The sequence below is a fragment of the Epinephelus lanceolatus genome, chromosome 11 (assembly GCF_041903045.1).
Source record: "Epinephelus lanceolatus isolate andai-2023 chromosome 11, ASM4190304v1, whole genome shotgun sequence".
Lineage (NCBI taxonomy): Eukaryota > Metazoa > Chordata > Actinopteri > Perciformes > Serranidae > Epinephelus > Epinephelus lanceolatus.
The window spans coordinates 23414542-23433166 of record NC_135744.1 but is presented as its reverse complement, the minus strand read 5'-3'; the positions used below and the strand labels follow the sequence as shown (position 1 = coordinate 23433166).

Sequence of the window (18625 nt, the reverse complement as noted above, 5' to 3'; positions counted from 1 at the left end):
TGTGGAGGCGCTGTTGGACACTTTCAGCCTGTAAGATTACACTACTGATATGTCTGTGTGCTGCCGTTGGCTCTGATGTGTGAGTGTCTGGCGCCATCTTGTGTCTTCTCTTCAATGTTGCATCCTTGAATGATGACTTGGGACCAGCATTATTGAATCTTGTGGATTTAAAATTAAGTATTGGCTTCCTCGTGTTCTGGATTTTTGATTTAGAGAGCTTCAGATTCAGTAACAACTTTTAAATCTCTTCTCTTTTATTAGTCACCCTTTCAAGCACATACTCTTTATTTCCAATTTACCATACCTTGCTTTCTGGTTTTATATTAGCCTACTTTGGGGTATTTTATTTCTATTTAATTTGTCTAGTTGATTTTATGTTATTGCAGTCCTAAAATTATTATTATTATTATTATTATTATTATTATTATTATTATTTTGCAAAACGCTATATGAATACAATTTCTCATTATTATTATTATTATAATAACTATTTATTATTATTATTATTATTATTATTATTATTATTATTATATGATGATGATTATTATACAAATAAAACAATCAATACATGTATGGACATAAATTTATAAAATTAAATAAATAAAAGTTGATATTCAAACCGGACACACAAAAAAAGGAAATGTATTTTTCCTTCATTAATCAATGTTTTTTTTGCAATCATTTATTTACACATTTATGTATTTTGCTTTTCTTTATTTCCATGTTTATTTCAGTGTTTTTTTTTTAGTATTTTATTTATTTTTGTATATAGATTTATTTATACCTGTATTTATTATTGATACTGTAATTTTTCATCCTTCATTTTGTATTATTATTATTATTATTATTATTATACAAATAAATCGATCAATAAATGTTGAAATAAATATGGAAATAAATCCATAAAAAATAAATAAATAAAAGTTGATTTTCAAACAGGACACAAATAAATAAATATCCCAGAAATGTATATTTGCATTTTCGCACAACTACATTTATTTATCAATGTTTTTCTGTTGTTGTTTTTTTTCAAGTAGGTTTTTTTTCAATTATTATTACACAAATAAATCAATCAATAAATGTTGAAATAAATATGAAAATAAATCCATAAAAATTAAATAAATAAAAGTTGATATTCAACATGCCACAAATAAATATCTTATAAATATATTTTTGCAGTTTCGCACAACTACATTTATTTATCTATGTATTCCATCATTAACTAATTTACACATTTATTTATTTTGTTTTTTTATTTCCATATTTTATTTTATTAGCCTACTTTATTTATGTATACACATACAGTATTTATTTATACCTTTATTTTTTTTTGATTGATAGTGTCATTTTTCATCCTCCATTATTGTATTATTATTATTAGTATCGTTGTTGTTGTTGTTATGCCAGGGCGTCCTTTCAACCATGACTTTAAACAAATATAATTTAATTATTTAACAATATTTAATGGTAATATAAATGCTGAACCCATGATCTCCGTCCTGTAGCATTATGGTTTGTATGTTGACTTCCTGGGTAAATTTTAATAAAATCTAAAAAGCTGAAATATATATTATAATTATTTTTTGTTGTTAATGTTAAATGACAATCAGAGATGTTTCCCTCAGTACCTGAAGGCATCGCGAGAAAGCCGCTCTCTGGTCACGTGACTATAAATGTCATCATGTGACTGGTTCAGTGGAGAAAATTGCGGTAGTAACTTTGCAGCAGAGCAGAAGTGTATCTGTTCAGAATGCCGCTGTGTGAACGGCCCGGGCTGTTCCGTGTCTTGTGCCTGTTCACCGTGTTTGAGGCGGGATGTCTGCTGGACACCGGGATGCTCTTCCCCCGGGAGTCTTCCTCCAGAGAAGTGAAGGAGCTGAACGGGCTGTGGGACTTCAGAGCCGACAGGTCCCCAAACAGGAACCTGGGCTTTGAGAAGGCTTGGTACAAGAGTCGGCTGTCTGAGGTGAGGGGGACAGAGGCTAACAGCTGTTCACAGCAGAGCACTTTGATTGGTTCACAGTTTAACAAGTCTTTTGATAAATGCAAATTTTATCTATCCTGTGAACTTTGACACATCCTCTGATCAATATCTGTCCACATCCTGCACAAAACTGTTCAGCTTTCTCATTTAAAACTGTTTAATGAGTTTCTTTGCAGTATTTTTTTAATACTTTTATTGTAATACTTATAATTTACATTTATGTTCTTGACCTTTGCAATACTTTGCCTTTGTTGTTTATTTCCTCTTAGTATGTTTACTGTGTGCACCAGACACCAAGGCAAACTCCTCAAAAGTGAAAACCTACTTGATAACTAACCTTATTCTGGTTCTGCTGAAACTGTATCATTATTATTATTTTTTTAATTTATAATGGTTCGCTATTAAAGTGAACCATTATAAATAAAAAAAATAATAATTAAGGGAGTTTTGGTGTGTTGAAGTGTCCCAAAAAGCAGAAGTCTCATTTTTAAAAAAAAAACAAAAGTAAGAGGAACTTTTGTGCAGTAATGTGATGTGCTGAAGAGAGAGCTCTAACAATTAGTCAGTTAATCAGTAAAATGCTGTACTAAGTGGAACTGTGTTAAAAGTCATTAAAATATTTTAGTTTGTTTTCTTGGTTATTTTATTTTAAAAAATCAATACAAAAAATAATTCCATACTGGTAATTATTTTCTAAAAATGTGATTCTGTTGATACAGTAATGTATTAACAGGGAAACATTATAAATTATGGGAGTTTATGTCACTCAGTAAGCGTCCCCAAAAAGCAGAAGTCCCATTACAAAAAAAAAAAACAAAAACTAGTCTGTTTACATGTCAAACGCATGGGGCACTTACAGTAACCTGATGTGCTAAAGAGTAGAGCACTAACGATGAGTCAATTAATCAATAAAAAAATAAAATCAAATCAAAAACTAATGCTGTACTAACTGGAACTGTGACTAAAGCCATATTAAAATAGTTGCAGAACTATGCCAAAACCATAAAAAATAAATGATAATGCTGCACGAAGTTGAATTGTGATGAGCCATATTAAAATATTTTGAGTTTGTTTACTTATTTTGTAAAAACAAACAAAAACCATAAAGGAGGAGCTGGATGCAAGAACTGTTTTTCTTAATGCACTGCAGAACTATGCAAAAAAGCTATACAAAAACATAATGAGATTGTTAACTTGGTTATTTTATTTCAAATGAACAAATAATTGAACGTAATATATAACAATAATAATGATAATAATAATAATGCTGTGCTGACTGGAAATGTGATAAATGCCATATTAAAAATATTTTAGTTTGTTTACTGTGTTATTTTGTTTAAAATAATAAGAATAATAAAAAATAATAATGCTGTACTGGTACTTGGTTATTTTATTTAGAATAGATAAATAAATGTAATATTATAATAATAATAAAAATAATAACAATAATAATAATTCTGTGGTGAATGGAATTGTGATAAATGCCATATTAAAAATATTTCAGTTTTGTTTACTGGGTTATTTTATAAATAATAATAAAAGAAAATAAATAAAGAAATAAGAATAAGAATGCTGTACTAAGTGATAAAGGCCATTATAAAATATTTTAGTTTGTTTACTTGGTTAAATTAAAGAAACATACAAACAAAGTCCCCTAAGGAACAGGTTGGATGCAGAGTGATTTTAAAATAATGTACTTGATGTTTGCACTGTGCAGCTGTGTTATCTACAGCGACTGTGAATCTTTATCAGCAGATACTGAAATGATGAAATATCACCTTTTAATTAAAGTTTTATTTTCCCCAGACCGGCCCGGTGATTGAGATGCCAGTTCCTGCCAGCTACAATGACATCACACAGGACGCCTCACTGAGAGATTTCATTGGCTGGGTGTGGTATGAGCGAGAGGTGGTGGTGCCCACTCGCTGGATCACAGATGAAGGAACCAGAGTGGTGATCAGAGTGGGAAGTGCCCACTATAACTCTGTGATGGTGAGTGTCACATGTGGCTGAGACGGAAAGATAAAAGTCACCTGCTTCACTTGTTGCAGTTTTTAGACATGAACCCCATCCCTTATAAATCCTGCTCTGGTCATAATGTGATGGAGTTAATGTGGATGTTTTGTCTTTACCTGTTGCAGTGGGTGAACGGGGTGAAAGTGACGGAGCATAAAGGCGGCCATCTTCCTTTTGAGGCTGAGATAGGGAGTGTTATCAGGAAAGACCCAACTCAGCCATGCAGGATCACCATCGCAGTCAACAACACCCTGAGTCTGGACACTCTGCCTCCAGGAACCATCCAGCACATGGGCGACCGCACCAAGTAAGCCCAACAGCAACAACAACAACAACAATAAAATCTACACATATACATTTATTTATATAGCACATTATATATGGAGGACCAAAAATGACATTAGTATCAATAAATCAATAAAAAAATGTTGAAATAAATATTTAAATAAATAAATAAATGAACCATTGCCATATAGTTGTACAAAAATTAAGACATACATTTGAGTTATTTAATTATATCTTGTTTAATTATCAATTTATTTATGCATTTATATATTTATTTTCAAATTGATACCATTATTTATGCATTTATTTATTTATTTATTTAATCACATATTTATGTATTTATCCGTGCCTGTTTTTATTTTACTTACTTTTATTTATTTTACATTTAGGTATTTATTATGTATTCCGTTTTCTAACTTAAAATTTACATATTTATTTGTGTATTTATTTATGCTTGAATCATTTTTTTGTCCTTTAAAAGTTAAAAAAAAAAGGAAAATTAATTACAGTATTCCAATAATAATGAAAATGTGATTGCTCGACAGGTATCCTGATGGTTTTTTTGTGCAAAACATCTACTTTGATTTCTTCAACTATGCTGGCATTCATCGCTCTGTACTGCTGTACACGACCCCTAAGGCCTATGTGGATGACATTACCGTGGTGACTGACTTCTTGGACAACACTGGTAAATTAATAAATATGATTAACTAAAAATTTACTTGAATTTAAACCCTCACAAGCACAGAGGCACCTCTGCTAGTTAACAATTATTGATGTAGCAGAGAGACAGTTTTCTTTGGTCTGTGACGTTACTCAGACTGCTGTCTTCCCTGTGTGTCTCAGGTCTAGTCAAATACAAGGTGTCGGTCCAAGGTGCAGCCGCAGCCACAGCCGCCCTGAAGGTCACTCTGATAGACAAAGATGGCCGCTGTGTGGCCTCCTCCAGCGAGCCATCTGGAGTGCTCAAAGTCGTGGATGTCAAGCTGTGGTGGCCGTATTTGATGCATGAGAATCCAGGCTACCTGTACTCTCTGGAGGTGAGACCACATGCTTACATACATGTCAAAGTCATGTTCAGGTGCAGGTCACATGAGCATTGTTGTGGTTACTATTTGGATTTAAGCTGCCAAAAATAAATAAATGAATTCTACGTAAATAAGTAAGTAAATTCTGATAATGACAGACTAGTGGTTTGATAACTTTTTGTTAGCACTGCTTGATGTAATAATTACTTTTCACTTAAACTGCAACACTTAACGGACAAACAGCCTCATCTCAGCATCCGCAGTTTAAAGGTATCACATGCAGTTTGTAAACATGCTCACCAGGGAAAGTCATAGACAACCCCAGGTTCACTCTCATTTGGCCTTTCACCTTGTTATAGTTGTGCTATGTCTCTTGAATGCCTATTGCTGACGGTGTGACACCTGATCACGACCTTTTCAGTGATTGAGAGGGATTAAATCTGTATGAGTCTATATTTTTTAAGAACGTCTTGCATAGTGTCTTTAGAGTCCACCAGAAACTATGTTTTTGGATCAGGACCGGTCAAACCAGCAGACAGTGGTACAATTTCCAGAGTGGGATTTTTGTCAGTGAGAAGTTGAAGGAAAACTTCAGCATGTCCAGAGCATCAGTCATATGTTTGAGTGAACTCCCTCATCCTTAAAATGAACAGGAATCAGCAGTGACGAGATCTGTAGGTGTTTTGAGAAAGGCAACGTTAGCCTGTACACTTTACGACCTTTGACGAGGGGAGGCTGCTGAAGATGCTGGCGGGTGTTCGGGGTTGTTTTTGTGTTCTAGTGTGGATTGAGGTATGTTATAAAACCATCACAATTTTGTGTGGACAGAATTATTTTCTTAAACGGAGGGGCAAATATCCGTTTTTAAAAAATATTTGTATACGTGTAGACAGGGCCTAAACGTACCAAAAAATAATATTAAAAATGAATGAAGGCATAAATTGATGTTTCTGTTTTAATTTGTTTTTTTAATTTATTTAGCTTTTTATTAATTTACTTTCCTATTTAATTTTTGCTTCTATTTATTTTAATTAATTTTTACATTTATTTGTTTTTTATTTACTTTAAAATTTGTATATATATTTATAATTTTTTAATTTTATATGAGATTTCCAGTTGTTGTTGTTTTCAAAAAGGTTAGCCTGACACTGAACTATCTTTGTGACGAGGGGAGACTGCTGAAATCACCGGTGAGCGTTTGGGGTCGTTTTATGTTCTAGTGTGGACTGAGATATTTTTAAAACAAAATTTGTGGGCCGATTTATTTTCGTAAACAGAGGGGCAAATATCCATTTAAAAAAATTATTTATTTTTAATTTATTTTAAAACCTGTGTATATAAAATATATAATTAGTCGTTTTTAAATTCATTTATTTATTTTTTATTTATTCATTCATGTATTTGCCACTAGATTTGTGAGAGTAATAAGGCAGTTGGCTTGAGATAGAATAATTTATTATTAATTATAGTTGCCCATTATTAGTGTAAACAGTGTTTAATGCACTCAGCAGCATATTTACCTCCAGGACCAAGAATATATTCTCCACTTTGTGTTCAAGCTAAATTCAGGAGGATAATTCAATGTTTATAAAATAAATAAATAAATAAATAAAAATATAATAAAAAATACATAAACTGTGTGATTTTTAAAACTTTCTGGTTGATACGTAACAATATGTTTGTAGTTTTTTTCACTTTTCGTCTTTACCTGATATTTTTTGCACTGTCATCACAACCTCGTCTTTAACAGTGTTAACAGATGTTTCTGACATTTGTACTTTAACACCCAGGTTCGCTTAATGGCAGCTGATGAGAGATCAACATATGAGGATGTGTACACTCTACCAGTCGGCATCCGCACGGTCAACGTCACCAGCACACAGTTCCTCATCAACAACAAGCCCTTCTACTTCCATGGAGTCAATAAGCATGAGGACTCTGACGTGAGTACCACAAGAGGGAAGCAAAACCTGTACCAAAAGACTTTACCTGAGTTCAGTCACATGGACGTTTCATTTCTGATAACAGATAGGAATTTTGATTTTTAAAAAATTGGATCCAGTTCAATAATCCGATCTTCTGTTTACTTTGTGTTGTAGATTCGAGGTAAAGGCTTCGACTGGCCCCTGATCGTCAAGGACTTTAACTTACTGAAGTGGTTGGGGGCGAACTCGTTCCGCACCAGTCACTACCCGTACGCTGAAGAGATCCTGCAGATGTGTGACCGCCACGGCATTGTAGTGATAGATGAGTGCCCAGGGGTGGGCATCAAAGACATGTAAGTTCACATTTCTGCCACCTTTTGGTGCATTTGAGGGTTCAGAGTGTGAACATCTGTTAGTCACAGTAGAGAGACTTCTGTGTGGTGTCCATTACGTTGTGAAAACTACAGAGGCCCTGAGAGGCAAATGAGAAACAGAAAATTCTGGTTATCCATTTTCTTAGTCTAATCCGAATTGTTTCTTCTCCTGTGTTTATGATTTTTTTTTTTTTTGGCTTATCTGCCATTAACAATGGCAGATAAGCGCAGATTAAAAAAGATTTCCAGACAAAAGAAAGACGTGACAGTAATGTTACAGAGAAATTAAAACTCACCTGGAAGAAAACATGAATGCTTTTTACTTTGAACATGGAGTGGTGGTGCCATTCAGCATCTTGTGGCCAAAATAAGTATTACAACAAGCACTTAAAATTTTACTTGCAAACTTTTTTTCTCACTTGTTTTCACAGATTGAAAAAGTAACAAAAAAATGATCCTGGCAAAAACTTTTTTCCATCTGATCTTCAGAGTCATGAACACAGGAGAGAAAATCATTTAGAGCAGACTTTAAAAAATAGATCACCAGATTTGTTTTCCTCTCACTTGCCTCTCTGAACTTATGTAGAAACAACCTGTTAAATTAGAGCAACAAAACTGATATTCAAGAAACTCCACCCTGTCTAAGTTAGGATTGTGTAACACAGTAACGGGTCATGTTGAAAGAAATCCTGGCTAAGTTACAGACTGGACACACCCAGATCCAGTGATTATGAAAGTCTGCACACAGTCTACTTTTGGGACTTTAATTTGGAAAATGCATCGTGATAAAAGATGCATATTCTATACAGAGTATTGAAAATAAAGTATTTTTGAATAACTGGGATTTGGAATTGGGTGAAAAAGATAGCTAATTGCATTATAAAATAAGGTACAATTAGGTCAAAATTGTAATTTGACAGGCCTGCGCTGTACTTTACTGTATTAAGTGCATGTTAGCATGCTAATGTTAGCAGTTAGCTCAAAACAACACTGCCTGAGGACAGCCTCACTTAGATGCTAGCACAACTGTAGACATGTTGATTTGTCATTTACTTGTGTCAAAAAATACAGGGTTCCCACAGTCATGGAAAACCTGGGGAAGTCATGGAATTCCACAATCACATTTTCCAGGCCTGAAAAAAGTCATGGAATTATAACAAATCACTGCAAGTTTTGGAAAAGTCATGGACTTTTGTTGTGTTGTGTAATGAAAAGCTAGCAGCAATCTACTGAGAATAACCTTCCACGTAATGTAACATAACGACCAATTTATTTTCTATTGCTGATGATAACGTAACATACCTCTAAAATGTGTGTGTTGTTTTTTTTTTTACCATCACGTACGTTTCATCATTTTCTCTGTGCGTTCGATCCCTCCCTCCATGCCAGCTAACTGAAATTATGTTTGAATAGAGTTTGAATTTGATACATTTGGCAAGAAAAAAATGATGGGTCCTTGAAAAGTCTTGGAAAAGTTTTTAAATTTTGTCCATGAAAATGTGTGGGAACCTGGATGATACCAAAACATCCATTTTCAAGAGATGAATGTTTAAAGGACAAGTTGATCTCAAGACCATACTGACCATACCATATTGGAAGATACCGTCTTGATTTGACTAACGCAGGCTGCTGAAGCTTCAGCTGAACTTTCCATAAGATTTTAACTAACTGTGTGCTGTGCCTTTTGTTGCTGATGTAGTCGCAGTTTTGGAAACGCCTCCCTGGCCCATCACCTAGACGTCATGGACGAGCTCGTACGTCGGGACAAGAACCATCCCTCTGTGGTGATGTGGTCGGTAGCCAATGAGCCGGCTGCAGAGATGCCCCCTGCTGAATTCTATTTCAAGTGAGTGATGGTCCTTTTGTTCAGATGTGAAGTAGGATCGAGTGGTAACCATTTTGTCATACCTTCATACTTTTCTGAAGTTTCAGCAGGGTATACGGTATATGACGGTATTTGTTTGCTGCGCCATCCATAAGTTTAATGGAAACAGGGGTGACTGTATTTTTTATGGTATTGAAAATCATACTTAATGGATTGTATACACCCTGGTATACAGTAATACCGTGATACCGCAGAGCCTAATGTGAATGGAGTGGATATTCCTAATAAAAAACAAATAAGATGGATTAATTTTAAGGATTAAATGCAAAATATTTGCACTGGAAGACCTGAAGAGAGCGTTCGTGGAGACGGGGAAGATGCAGCAAGCTCACCTGAAGGCATACATCATAATCATCATACATCGACAGCGTTAGTGTAATTCTTCTCACTGCCAGAGGGGGGAGACAAAAGTTTAGTGCTGCAGCTTTAAAGCTTTAAACTGTGTGTGAGAGAGTGCGAGGTATTGGTTTGTTATTAAGCCGCAGCCTCTCCCTTTACTCTGATATGTGGAATGCAATAAGAATAGTCATGAAGCTAGAGCTCAGTAACAGCCCGAGGCCTCAGGAAAACAAATACTCGACCTGCCTGACTACAAGTACCTATCAGATAGGGCAGTACGGGGTGTGTTAGAGAACAAAGCGTACACATAATTAAAACACAGACGTGCTGTGTCACAGTGAAGTTATAACAGACAAAGCTGCAGTTAGCTCTTTGTGTCATTGTGGTGATTATATAACACCATCATCATATAAACCTTGTAAACAGCTCGGGGTGCTTCTTGTTTTTCTTACAGGACGTTGATAAAACACACCAGAGATCTGGATCCAACCAGGCCTGTCACTTACATCACAGACAGTAACTATGCCAGAGACAGAGGGGTGAGTTTTAACAGTATCAACACTATGAGGAAGTAACTATTTGTCATGTTTGTCATTCAACACACTGGTAGAAGTTATTTTCATCAATGCAAGTGATATAGAAGTATCCTTCGGGGTGTGTCACATGGTCAGTTACATTACCATCATGTTGGGTGTGGTTACAGGCCAACAGAGCGCACACCCAGCCACTCCCATCAGTCATGCTCACTGTGTCAGAGGTGAAACACACTGGAGACTTCCAACCAAGACAGAGAACAGCTTAACACGTAGGCTAAACACTGCTTTACAGTCCAGGGTTAAGTCACTTTCAAAGTCATTTAAACTACAAGAAGGCTGGCAGAACATGTGAGATGCTAACAGCTCATGTTTTAAGGTTTGATGCTAAAACTTTTCACTAAGTTTTTAACATAAATTAGCAAATGTCAAATGCAACATTTGCTTGACAGCACTGGTTCTTTTCTGGCTAATCTCTAAACCCTTTGGCTATTGGTCTGACAACAATTAATGTCTGGAGGCAACGCTAGTCTATCAGGGGTTCCTGAGTAGCCAACAGATAACCAGGCCAGGAATTCCTCTTTGTGCGCTGTTCAATAAGCAACTTGAGGCAGGTCCAGATGACATATCCGCTAATCTCTATATACAGATATCTGCATATGAATTAGGGATGTGAAGGTTACCCATTAATTGTTGGTCTCCGGGTTAATTTTGCTGCTCTTTAGTTTACCGCACTGCGTCTGGTGGTAGCTAGCTTGCGGCGCTGTTCATTCGTCCATTACCACTAGCACTGTCTAAACACAATAGCGATGCTGTGGAAACACTGTGCCCACCCTCCTGTCTCCCCCCTAGGTCACCCAGATGTTTAAGCAGCTCAGTGTTTGCCATAGACCCCATTGAGCTTTGTTTACTGCGTTATCACTGTTAGCTCTGTTAGCACTGTTAGCAGACTCAGCATGGCTAGTGGTGCTAGCAAGAACGTTTAATGCGGAATTTATGCTTCTACATTGAATCGACACTATAATAAAATGTTTGTTTTGTGCTTGCTTGTGCTTATAATGTTAGCATGTTGTATTTGTCTGGAAAATGTGTTAAGTATAAGACAGTTGTTTTGTCAGTGAACCTTGTGAGTTGCAATTAAGCCGAATTATGTACCGTTACCTTTGTTAAATGTTGCTGTTTTCCCTGGTTTTATATGAGAAGAGGAAAAGATTGCTAGCTGCTAGGCTGTAGACTGTGTAAAAGAAGAGTGGCACAGTAGTGCAGTGGTTAGCATTGCTGCCTCATAGCAAGAGGGTTCCTGGTTTGAACCCTTGGGCGGGGAAACCCCTCTACAAAGACATGCAAAATTTGCCTGTAGGTGTGAATGTGAGCGTGGATGGTTGTCTGTCTCTATGTGTTAGCCTTGGGATTGTCTGGTGACCTTTTCAGGGTTAACCCCACCTCTCGCCACAATGTTAGCAGGGTTTACTGGGTTTGTTTTGTTTTTTGGCGCCAGAGGGGACCATGTTTGGGCGGAGAAAGTGGCGAGGAGATCAAGGTAGCTAGCTTTTAACAAAGTGCTTTCATAATCAGGATGTTATTTTGGGTAGCGAAAACAGGTTTTAAAATGAACAGCTGACTTCTGAGAGTGAGTGAGACCAAAATATTACAACTAACATTGATGACCTGAGAACACACTGTAAAAGGGTCAAAGCTGAAAGACAAAAACAGGGGCAACACCCAAAAACAGGTTCACAGCTGTTTAAATGTACACAGTGCCATGATAACACATTGCTACGCCTCTCCTGAATGACAGGTCGCGACTTGTCAGTCTCAAGGTTATGTAGGGTGAAGAAACATTTGCAGAAAAGAAGAGCAAAATTGTGTCTCTCAGTACAGCAAGTCAGATCATGACACTCACCATGACTGTATGTTAATATAACAGCCTGATGAAGACTAAAGGAGGAAGAGTCAAACTGTCAAACTGTCTCACTGAGCTTCAGAGGTTGTTGACTTACTTGTTGACATGCCTCACATTCCTGTGCTATGTGGAATCTCTTCCAGGGCATACTTTGCGGCTTAAAAGTATTATTTAGTTTACAGTCCCCGACTACCTGCAGCCACTATTTACTCACCTGAGAGCGAAAGACTGTGGAACATGTGAAAAGTTACTGCTGCTGCACTATTTCATGGCCTAATGTGAGAAAACTCCATTGCAAGATTCTAAAAGTCTTGAATTCAGTTAGTTTTCTTTTTATTTTAGTTGTAACTTTTCATTTTAGTTTGGTTTTAATTGGCTTTCAGAGTGTTTGCTAATTTTAGTTTAGTTTTTCAGAGGGATTTGGTTTTTAAATATTTAGTTTTACAGTTGTTTTAATTTATTTTTTGTTAGGGCCAGGTGTAATATCTCAGAAATACAACAGCATCATGTCCTTGAATGTTAATTCTGTTCAGTTTCTTTGGCTTAGTGTCACAAGAGTTGATAGGAAGTCATGCAGTTTCCTTTTTCAGTTGCGATGTATCAGGGCTGTCAACATATATTTTAATTCAATAATATAATCTAATTGTAAATAAACAAGACATTTAACTGTGGAGAGAAAAGCAGCACTACAGTGTCTCTCTGCCTCACAAGTTCTCACTATCCAGGGTTCCCACCGTCATGGAAAACCTGAAAAAGTCATGGAATTTCACAGGCCTGGAAAAGTCATGGGATTCTGTTGTGTGAAATTAATTTGTCACAGTAATCTTCCGGGTATAACTTTCCACCCAATTTAAGATAACGGCAAATTTGTTATCTGTAGCTGTTGAGATAACGTAGCTCTAATATGCGTCAGTGTGTGACGTGTCCTGTGTCTCCCTTGAGTTTTGCCAGCTAACTGAAAGTATTATTCCTGACAGCTGACAACAAGAGGTGAAAACAAAAATCCTCCATCATACACAACCATACAAACGCCAGCCCCTACACAAATTAAGTGACACAGGATTATGTTAGCATAAAATAAACTTATAAACAGCTTAACAGCGCTAAAACACACAAAATATTACGATCGTACTGTCGCTTACCTCTCCCATGGAGCACAACAGCAAAAGGGGGAGAGGTAAGGCAGGAGACACCCCTTTATAGGTGGGGGACCCCCCAAGGTGAATGCAGGGGTGTAGGTCAGCCCTGTGATAGTCTGGCGACCTGTCCAGGGTGTACCCTGCCTCTTGCCCAGTGTCAGCTGGGATAGGCTCCAGCCCCCGTGACCACTAACAGGATAAGCGGTTACGGAAAATGAATGAATGACGATAAAGACCCTGCTCTATAGTTCGTAATATTGGAAAATACGGGGGAAAAACATTCACTCTGGTGTTGTGGAATGAATGGTTCGCATTTAGCCCCATTACGGGTGATTGCTGCTACTAGAAAATCTGATGCTTCACTATGAATTAATAAATTAATCAATAAAACGGATTATTAGCACAATCTTTTTTTTTAATGTATACTCATAAAGAAATGTTCAAACTGTGTTTACCAACAAGAATGTCATGGGTTTCATATTTTGTCTCTTATGTGGTCTCTAGGCTCCCTATGTGGATGTAATCTGTGTGAACAGTTACTTCTCCTGGTACCATGACCCAGGACACCTGGAGGTCATCCCCATCCAGCTCAACTCTCAGTTTGAGAACTGGTATGGAAAGTACCAGAAACCCATCATCCAGAGCGAATACGGAGCAGACGCAGTGCCGGGACTCCACAGTGTGAGGATTCACACACACACACACACACACACACACACACACGCACACACTCATACACACACACACTCTTCAATTAACTCCAGATTTTTCTAAACCTCAGCCTTCCCACATCAGTCTCAGTGTTTCTGATTGCAACACATTTCCCCAGAAACGTGTTAACGTCAGGGTTAAGAAGCTCTCTGTTCACTCTCCAGGATCCACCTGTGATGTTTTCTGAGGAATACCAGAAGGTCGTGCTGCAGAGCTACCACAGCGTGTTGGACCAGAAGAGGAAGCAGTATGTCATTGGTGAACTCATCTGGAACTTTGCTGACTTCTTGACTGCACAAGGTACTGCCTGCATCTGGAGTTCAACATAACCTGTAGAACCAGAATGGCTGTCGTTGACCTTACTCTATACAATGAATCCTGTTAATGTGCTGAGTGAATTCTGCCATTTATTTCCCTGCAGTATATTGAGGGTTCTGTTAATGATACAGACAGGGCTGTGTTTTTTGGCGGTCACCTACAGCGCCACCAGCTGGAGTGAGGAGCCTACATCTCTGTGCCAAACACACAAGCACTGTAGCTTCAGCTAAAGAGAAAGTTATGACGTCACTCACAGGACTTTTGGACATGTAGTTGTTCTAATTACATATTTTCACAGTCCTTTACCAGATGTTACAACAAACTGCAACTTTTTTGACTTGCAAATTACACAAATGTCATCTTGCACTCAAGAATAAAGTGATTAGAATTTGGTGGTTGAAGGTCAAATGCCAAGGTCACTGTGACCCCACGTATGTCTCATTCTTGTGAATGTGATATCTCAAGAACAGCTTGAGTGAATATCTTTAACATTGGCACAAATGTCATCTTGCACTCAAGAATGAACTGATAAGAATTTGGTGGTCGAAGGTCAATGTCACTGTGACCTTGCATCCGTCTCTTTCTCCTGAACGCAATGTCTTAAGAAGGCGGTGGTCGAAGGTCACTGTCACCGTGACCTTGCATTCGTCTCTTTCTCCTGAACACACTGTCTTAAGAAGGCCTTGAGGGAGTTTCCTAAGATTTGGCACAAATGTCATCTTGCTCTCAAGAATGAACTGTTTACAATTTGGTGGTCAAAGGTCAAGGTCACTGTGACCTCACAAAACATGTTTTTAGCCATGACTCAAGATTTCCTCCGTTAAATATGACAAAAGTTCACACAGATGTCTAATAGGATGTAATTAATAACTTCATATCCAAAAGGTCAAGGTTCAACTTCACTGTGACATCATAATATTCTGCATAAACACTTTTCTGGCCATCTTTCAACGTCATAACTCAGGAACAGAGGGGGAGACATTTGGTCAGACCTGAACTGGTGACACTAATCTTGGGTGTCCACCTTGAAACTGTGCTGATTGTATAGATCTTTCATGCTGCTGGGTGGAGGGTGTGTGGCTAATGCTAAGATTAAATAGAGTCTGACTAAATCCTGTTCGACCCCCTATAGCAGATTCTCACTGAACTCCTTTCTCTATGGATATTATAGGAAATACTACACAGAAAATCACAGGACACAATGCAGCACAATTGAGCTGTAAAACATAAAAAACACAAGTCAAAGACACTCCTGCACCGAGGATCAGTAACCTGATAATGTTAGAATCATACAGGGATAATTATTACCAGGTTTCTTTTGTTCCATAATATTTTAAAAGGCTCCTCTGTATTTGTTCCCCGTGCATGACGAGGTTTTCGTTGATCCCGCTTGTGTCTCTGCAGGGATCACTCGTGTGGTGGGGAACAAGAAGGGTGTATTCACCAGACAGCGGCAGCCCAAAGCAGCAGCATTCATCCTGAAGGAGAGATACTGGAGACTGGCAAATGAAACGAGGAGACTACCTCCGTGGACCAAGTACCCCTGCCCACTCTGACACCCGCAGGTTGGAGCGCCCATCCCAGGACAGGCTTGATCCCATGTAAACAAACACTGTGCCTCATGGAAAAAGGTTGTTAATTTCTCGAGGCAGTTCAGCACATTCTGAAAAATTCCTTTGAAGACACTTCAGTGTGTATACATATGACCAAACTACCATGTAACACCATTTAGTTTTGCTTTTCTTATGGTCTACAAATACAAGATAAACTACAAATATGGAATATTTTCAGAATATAAAAGCAATTTTTTGGTGCTGATCAAATTTGGTGTCTAGTGCCTCATCATGCTGCATTCACAAGGAATCAGACAGACTGTAGACGACAAACAGGATATCAATTTAATGGACGAGAGCAGCGTGATAGGTGAGGCTGGCAAAGAATACTGGCAACAACAGCAGACAGCATTGATGTCCAAAGTTTAAATATTTTAACTGTTGTCCTCCACAACAGAAATTACAAGTGGACGTTACATAGCTCCCTCATGAAAGGCAGTGACATATGATGGATTTACTGTTTCTCAGACTACAAGTAAGACAAAAATTAGCAAGCGAGCACAGCCTGATACCCCCTGCCTTACTCCCGGCCACAAGGACACTACATTCCTGGGAGGAGAGTGAGCAGCAGCTCAGACTTAAGCTGCTGTAGGAACATGAATTCAGCCAACTCTAAGGTTCACAGCAAGCCGGTGGCCAGCGGCCTATCCCATGTAATGGCAGCAACAGAAAATTAGCTGGTCAAATCCCCGCTGCTCAGTCACGCTCTGGCTGAATTTTAGTTGCTACAAGGTACTAAATGAAGATCCGTCTTTGCCAGGCCGCTGCTGCAAAATTGCTAAAATGAAAACATAGCATGTGTGGACTCTGTGTTTTGGTGAGTGCCAGCCGTTTATTGACGTTAGCACACTTCATTTCTTAGCTCACATTAGTGCTGTAGCGGAGCTGAAGAGAGTTAAGACACGGGAACGCGCATAGATGTCACATCGTTTGGATTTTCCTGGAAAATCTGTCCCGAGTCCTTTACATAGAAGTCAGTCTTCAGGTTGCTATGGGCAACAAAGAAAGTCTCGTTTTTTTAAGGTCAATAAAACCTGTTCACCCATCAGCAATAAAAAACAAACAATACATATAAATAATTACATACAGAACCTTTAATGATAATATTCAGTTTGCAATATAATATTAACAGAAAAATAGAATAAAATAATAACGAAATAATTTAATTTAACCTGATATATTTTATTTCATTCTTTGTTAACAATACATCATCATAGCAACATATCGTCACGCATGTTCCGTTTTGTCGTTTATTCCATCCAGAAAGGGTTCTCCATCTGCCTGAATTCATGTGAATGCACCATCAATAGTGAAATCCACATTTTCTAATAATAATCATACTTGTGATATGGCTTCCAAGGATACACCTGACTGATGGTGTCACACTTTATTACAGGACACTCTGATACACATCTGTGAGGCGGTGCTTTCCATTGATATCATAAAAAGGTCAAGGTCACATACCAATCAAATTCCTTCATAGGTGATTGGCTGTCCTCCAGTTAGCTGATACGAGTTACACCTGGCACAGACAGCACATCAAAATACAAAGACACTGTACTATTTTCCTTTCCTCCATATGTTTGTTTGAGGGATTATTTTCAGTGTTTTAGTAGTTTGATATAAAAACTGTTGGGGAGTTTTAGTGTTTCCCAAGGATACTTAATACATGTTGATGTGAATCGCAATGCTGAACCTAATCATAGAAGTGTTTTATTTTTATATGTGAAATTTTGATATGAATCAAGCTATTAAAGACAAAACATGGACCCAATATGCAAACATTTTTTATTTTTCAAAGCACTCCTGACGTTAGTTTTGTACTAAGCAGCCTTTGTGCTGTTCCTCTAAGTCACTGTGACTGAATGTTCTCAAAAACTCAGCACGCACCTAAAGGGTTAGGTTCGTGTTGGTTGTTGATGGTGGCGTGACTGTAATCATACAATTTTTTACTATCAGTGACTCTGCATGCTCCCTCATCACACCACCAACCTTCATGTAACAGCTGGACGAATACTGAATAGATTTATTGTTGACATACAGTAGCCACCAGAGCAGTAAACATTCACAGGATGTCACTGACATTTTAAAAGCAATAAAAACAGTCCTTTTAGTATTTGTGATGCTTTTATAGATTTGATCCAGCTGTACTCGCCATTTACACAATAACTGTTGCACAACTTGAGATTAATGAGTCATTTAACACACAGTGCTTTGAACAACTTCCTTAAGACATTAATCTAATGAACTGAATCTGTATCAGTCACAGTGACACAGGGTTCAGACACATGGTTCACTTGGCAGCCGGAGAGATACTGTGTACTTAGTTTTAATATCCTCTGTCACATATGGTTGGTGTTCAATAGCATTTTATTGCATTTGCAGCCAGTAGTTTTTCCTGTTGATGAATCTGATTCCTTCAGTGCCTTATTAAATCTATATGGCTTAGGTTTCTGAAAATTCGTAGATGTAAATAAGTGTAAAAATAAAAACTTAAATAAATGATATTCAAAGTACTAAAAACCCAAGCATTGTCTGATGTAGGGGGTTACTTTAGCTAAATTGCTACCTA

General features: G+C 37.4%; 1 protein-coding gene across 1 annotated transcript; it reads left to right on the top strand.

Moving 5' to 3' along the window:
* Positions 1-1682: 1682 nt before the first annotated feature.
* Positions 1683-17827, top strand: gusb (glucuronidase, beta). The gene is made up of 12 exons (XM_033610466.2): positions 1683-1966; positions 3791-3976; positions 4126-4307; positions 4831-4973; positions 5132-5325; positions 7104-7256; positions 7413-7591; positions 9312-9458; positions 10291-10375; positions 13916-14092; positions 14287-14422; positions 15845-17827. The coding sequence occupies exons 1-12, from the start codon at positions 1751-1753 to the stop codon at positions 15994-15996; spliced, it is 1950 nt and encodes a 649-aa protein (XP_033466357.1). The 5' UTR covers positions 1683-1750; the 3' UTR covers positions 15997-17827.
* The last annotated feature ends 798 nt before the right edge of the window (positions 17828-18625 follow it).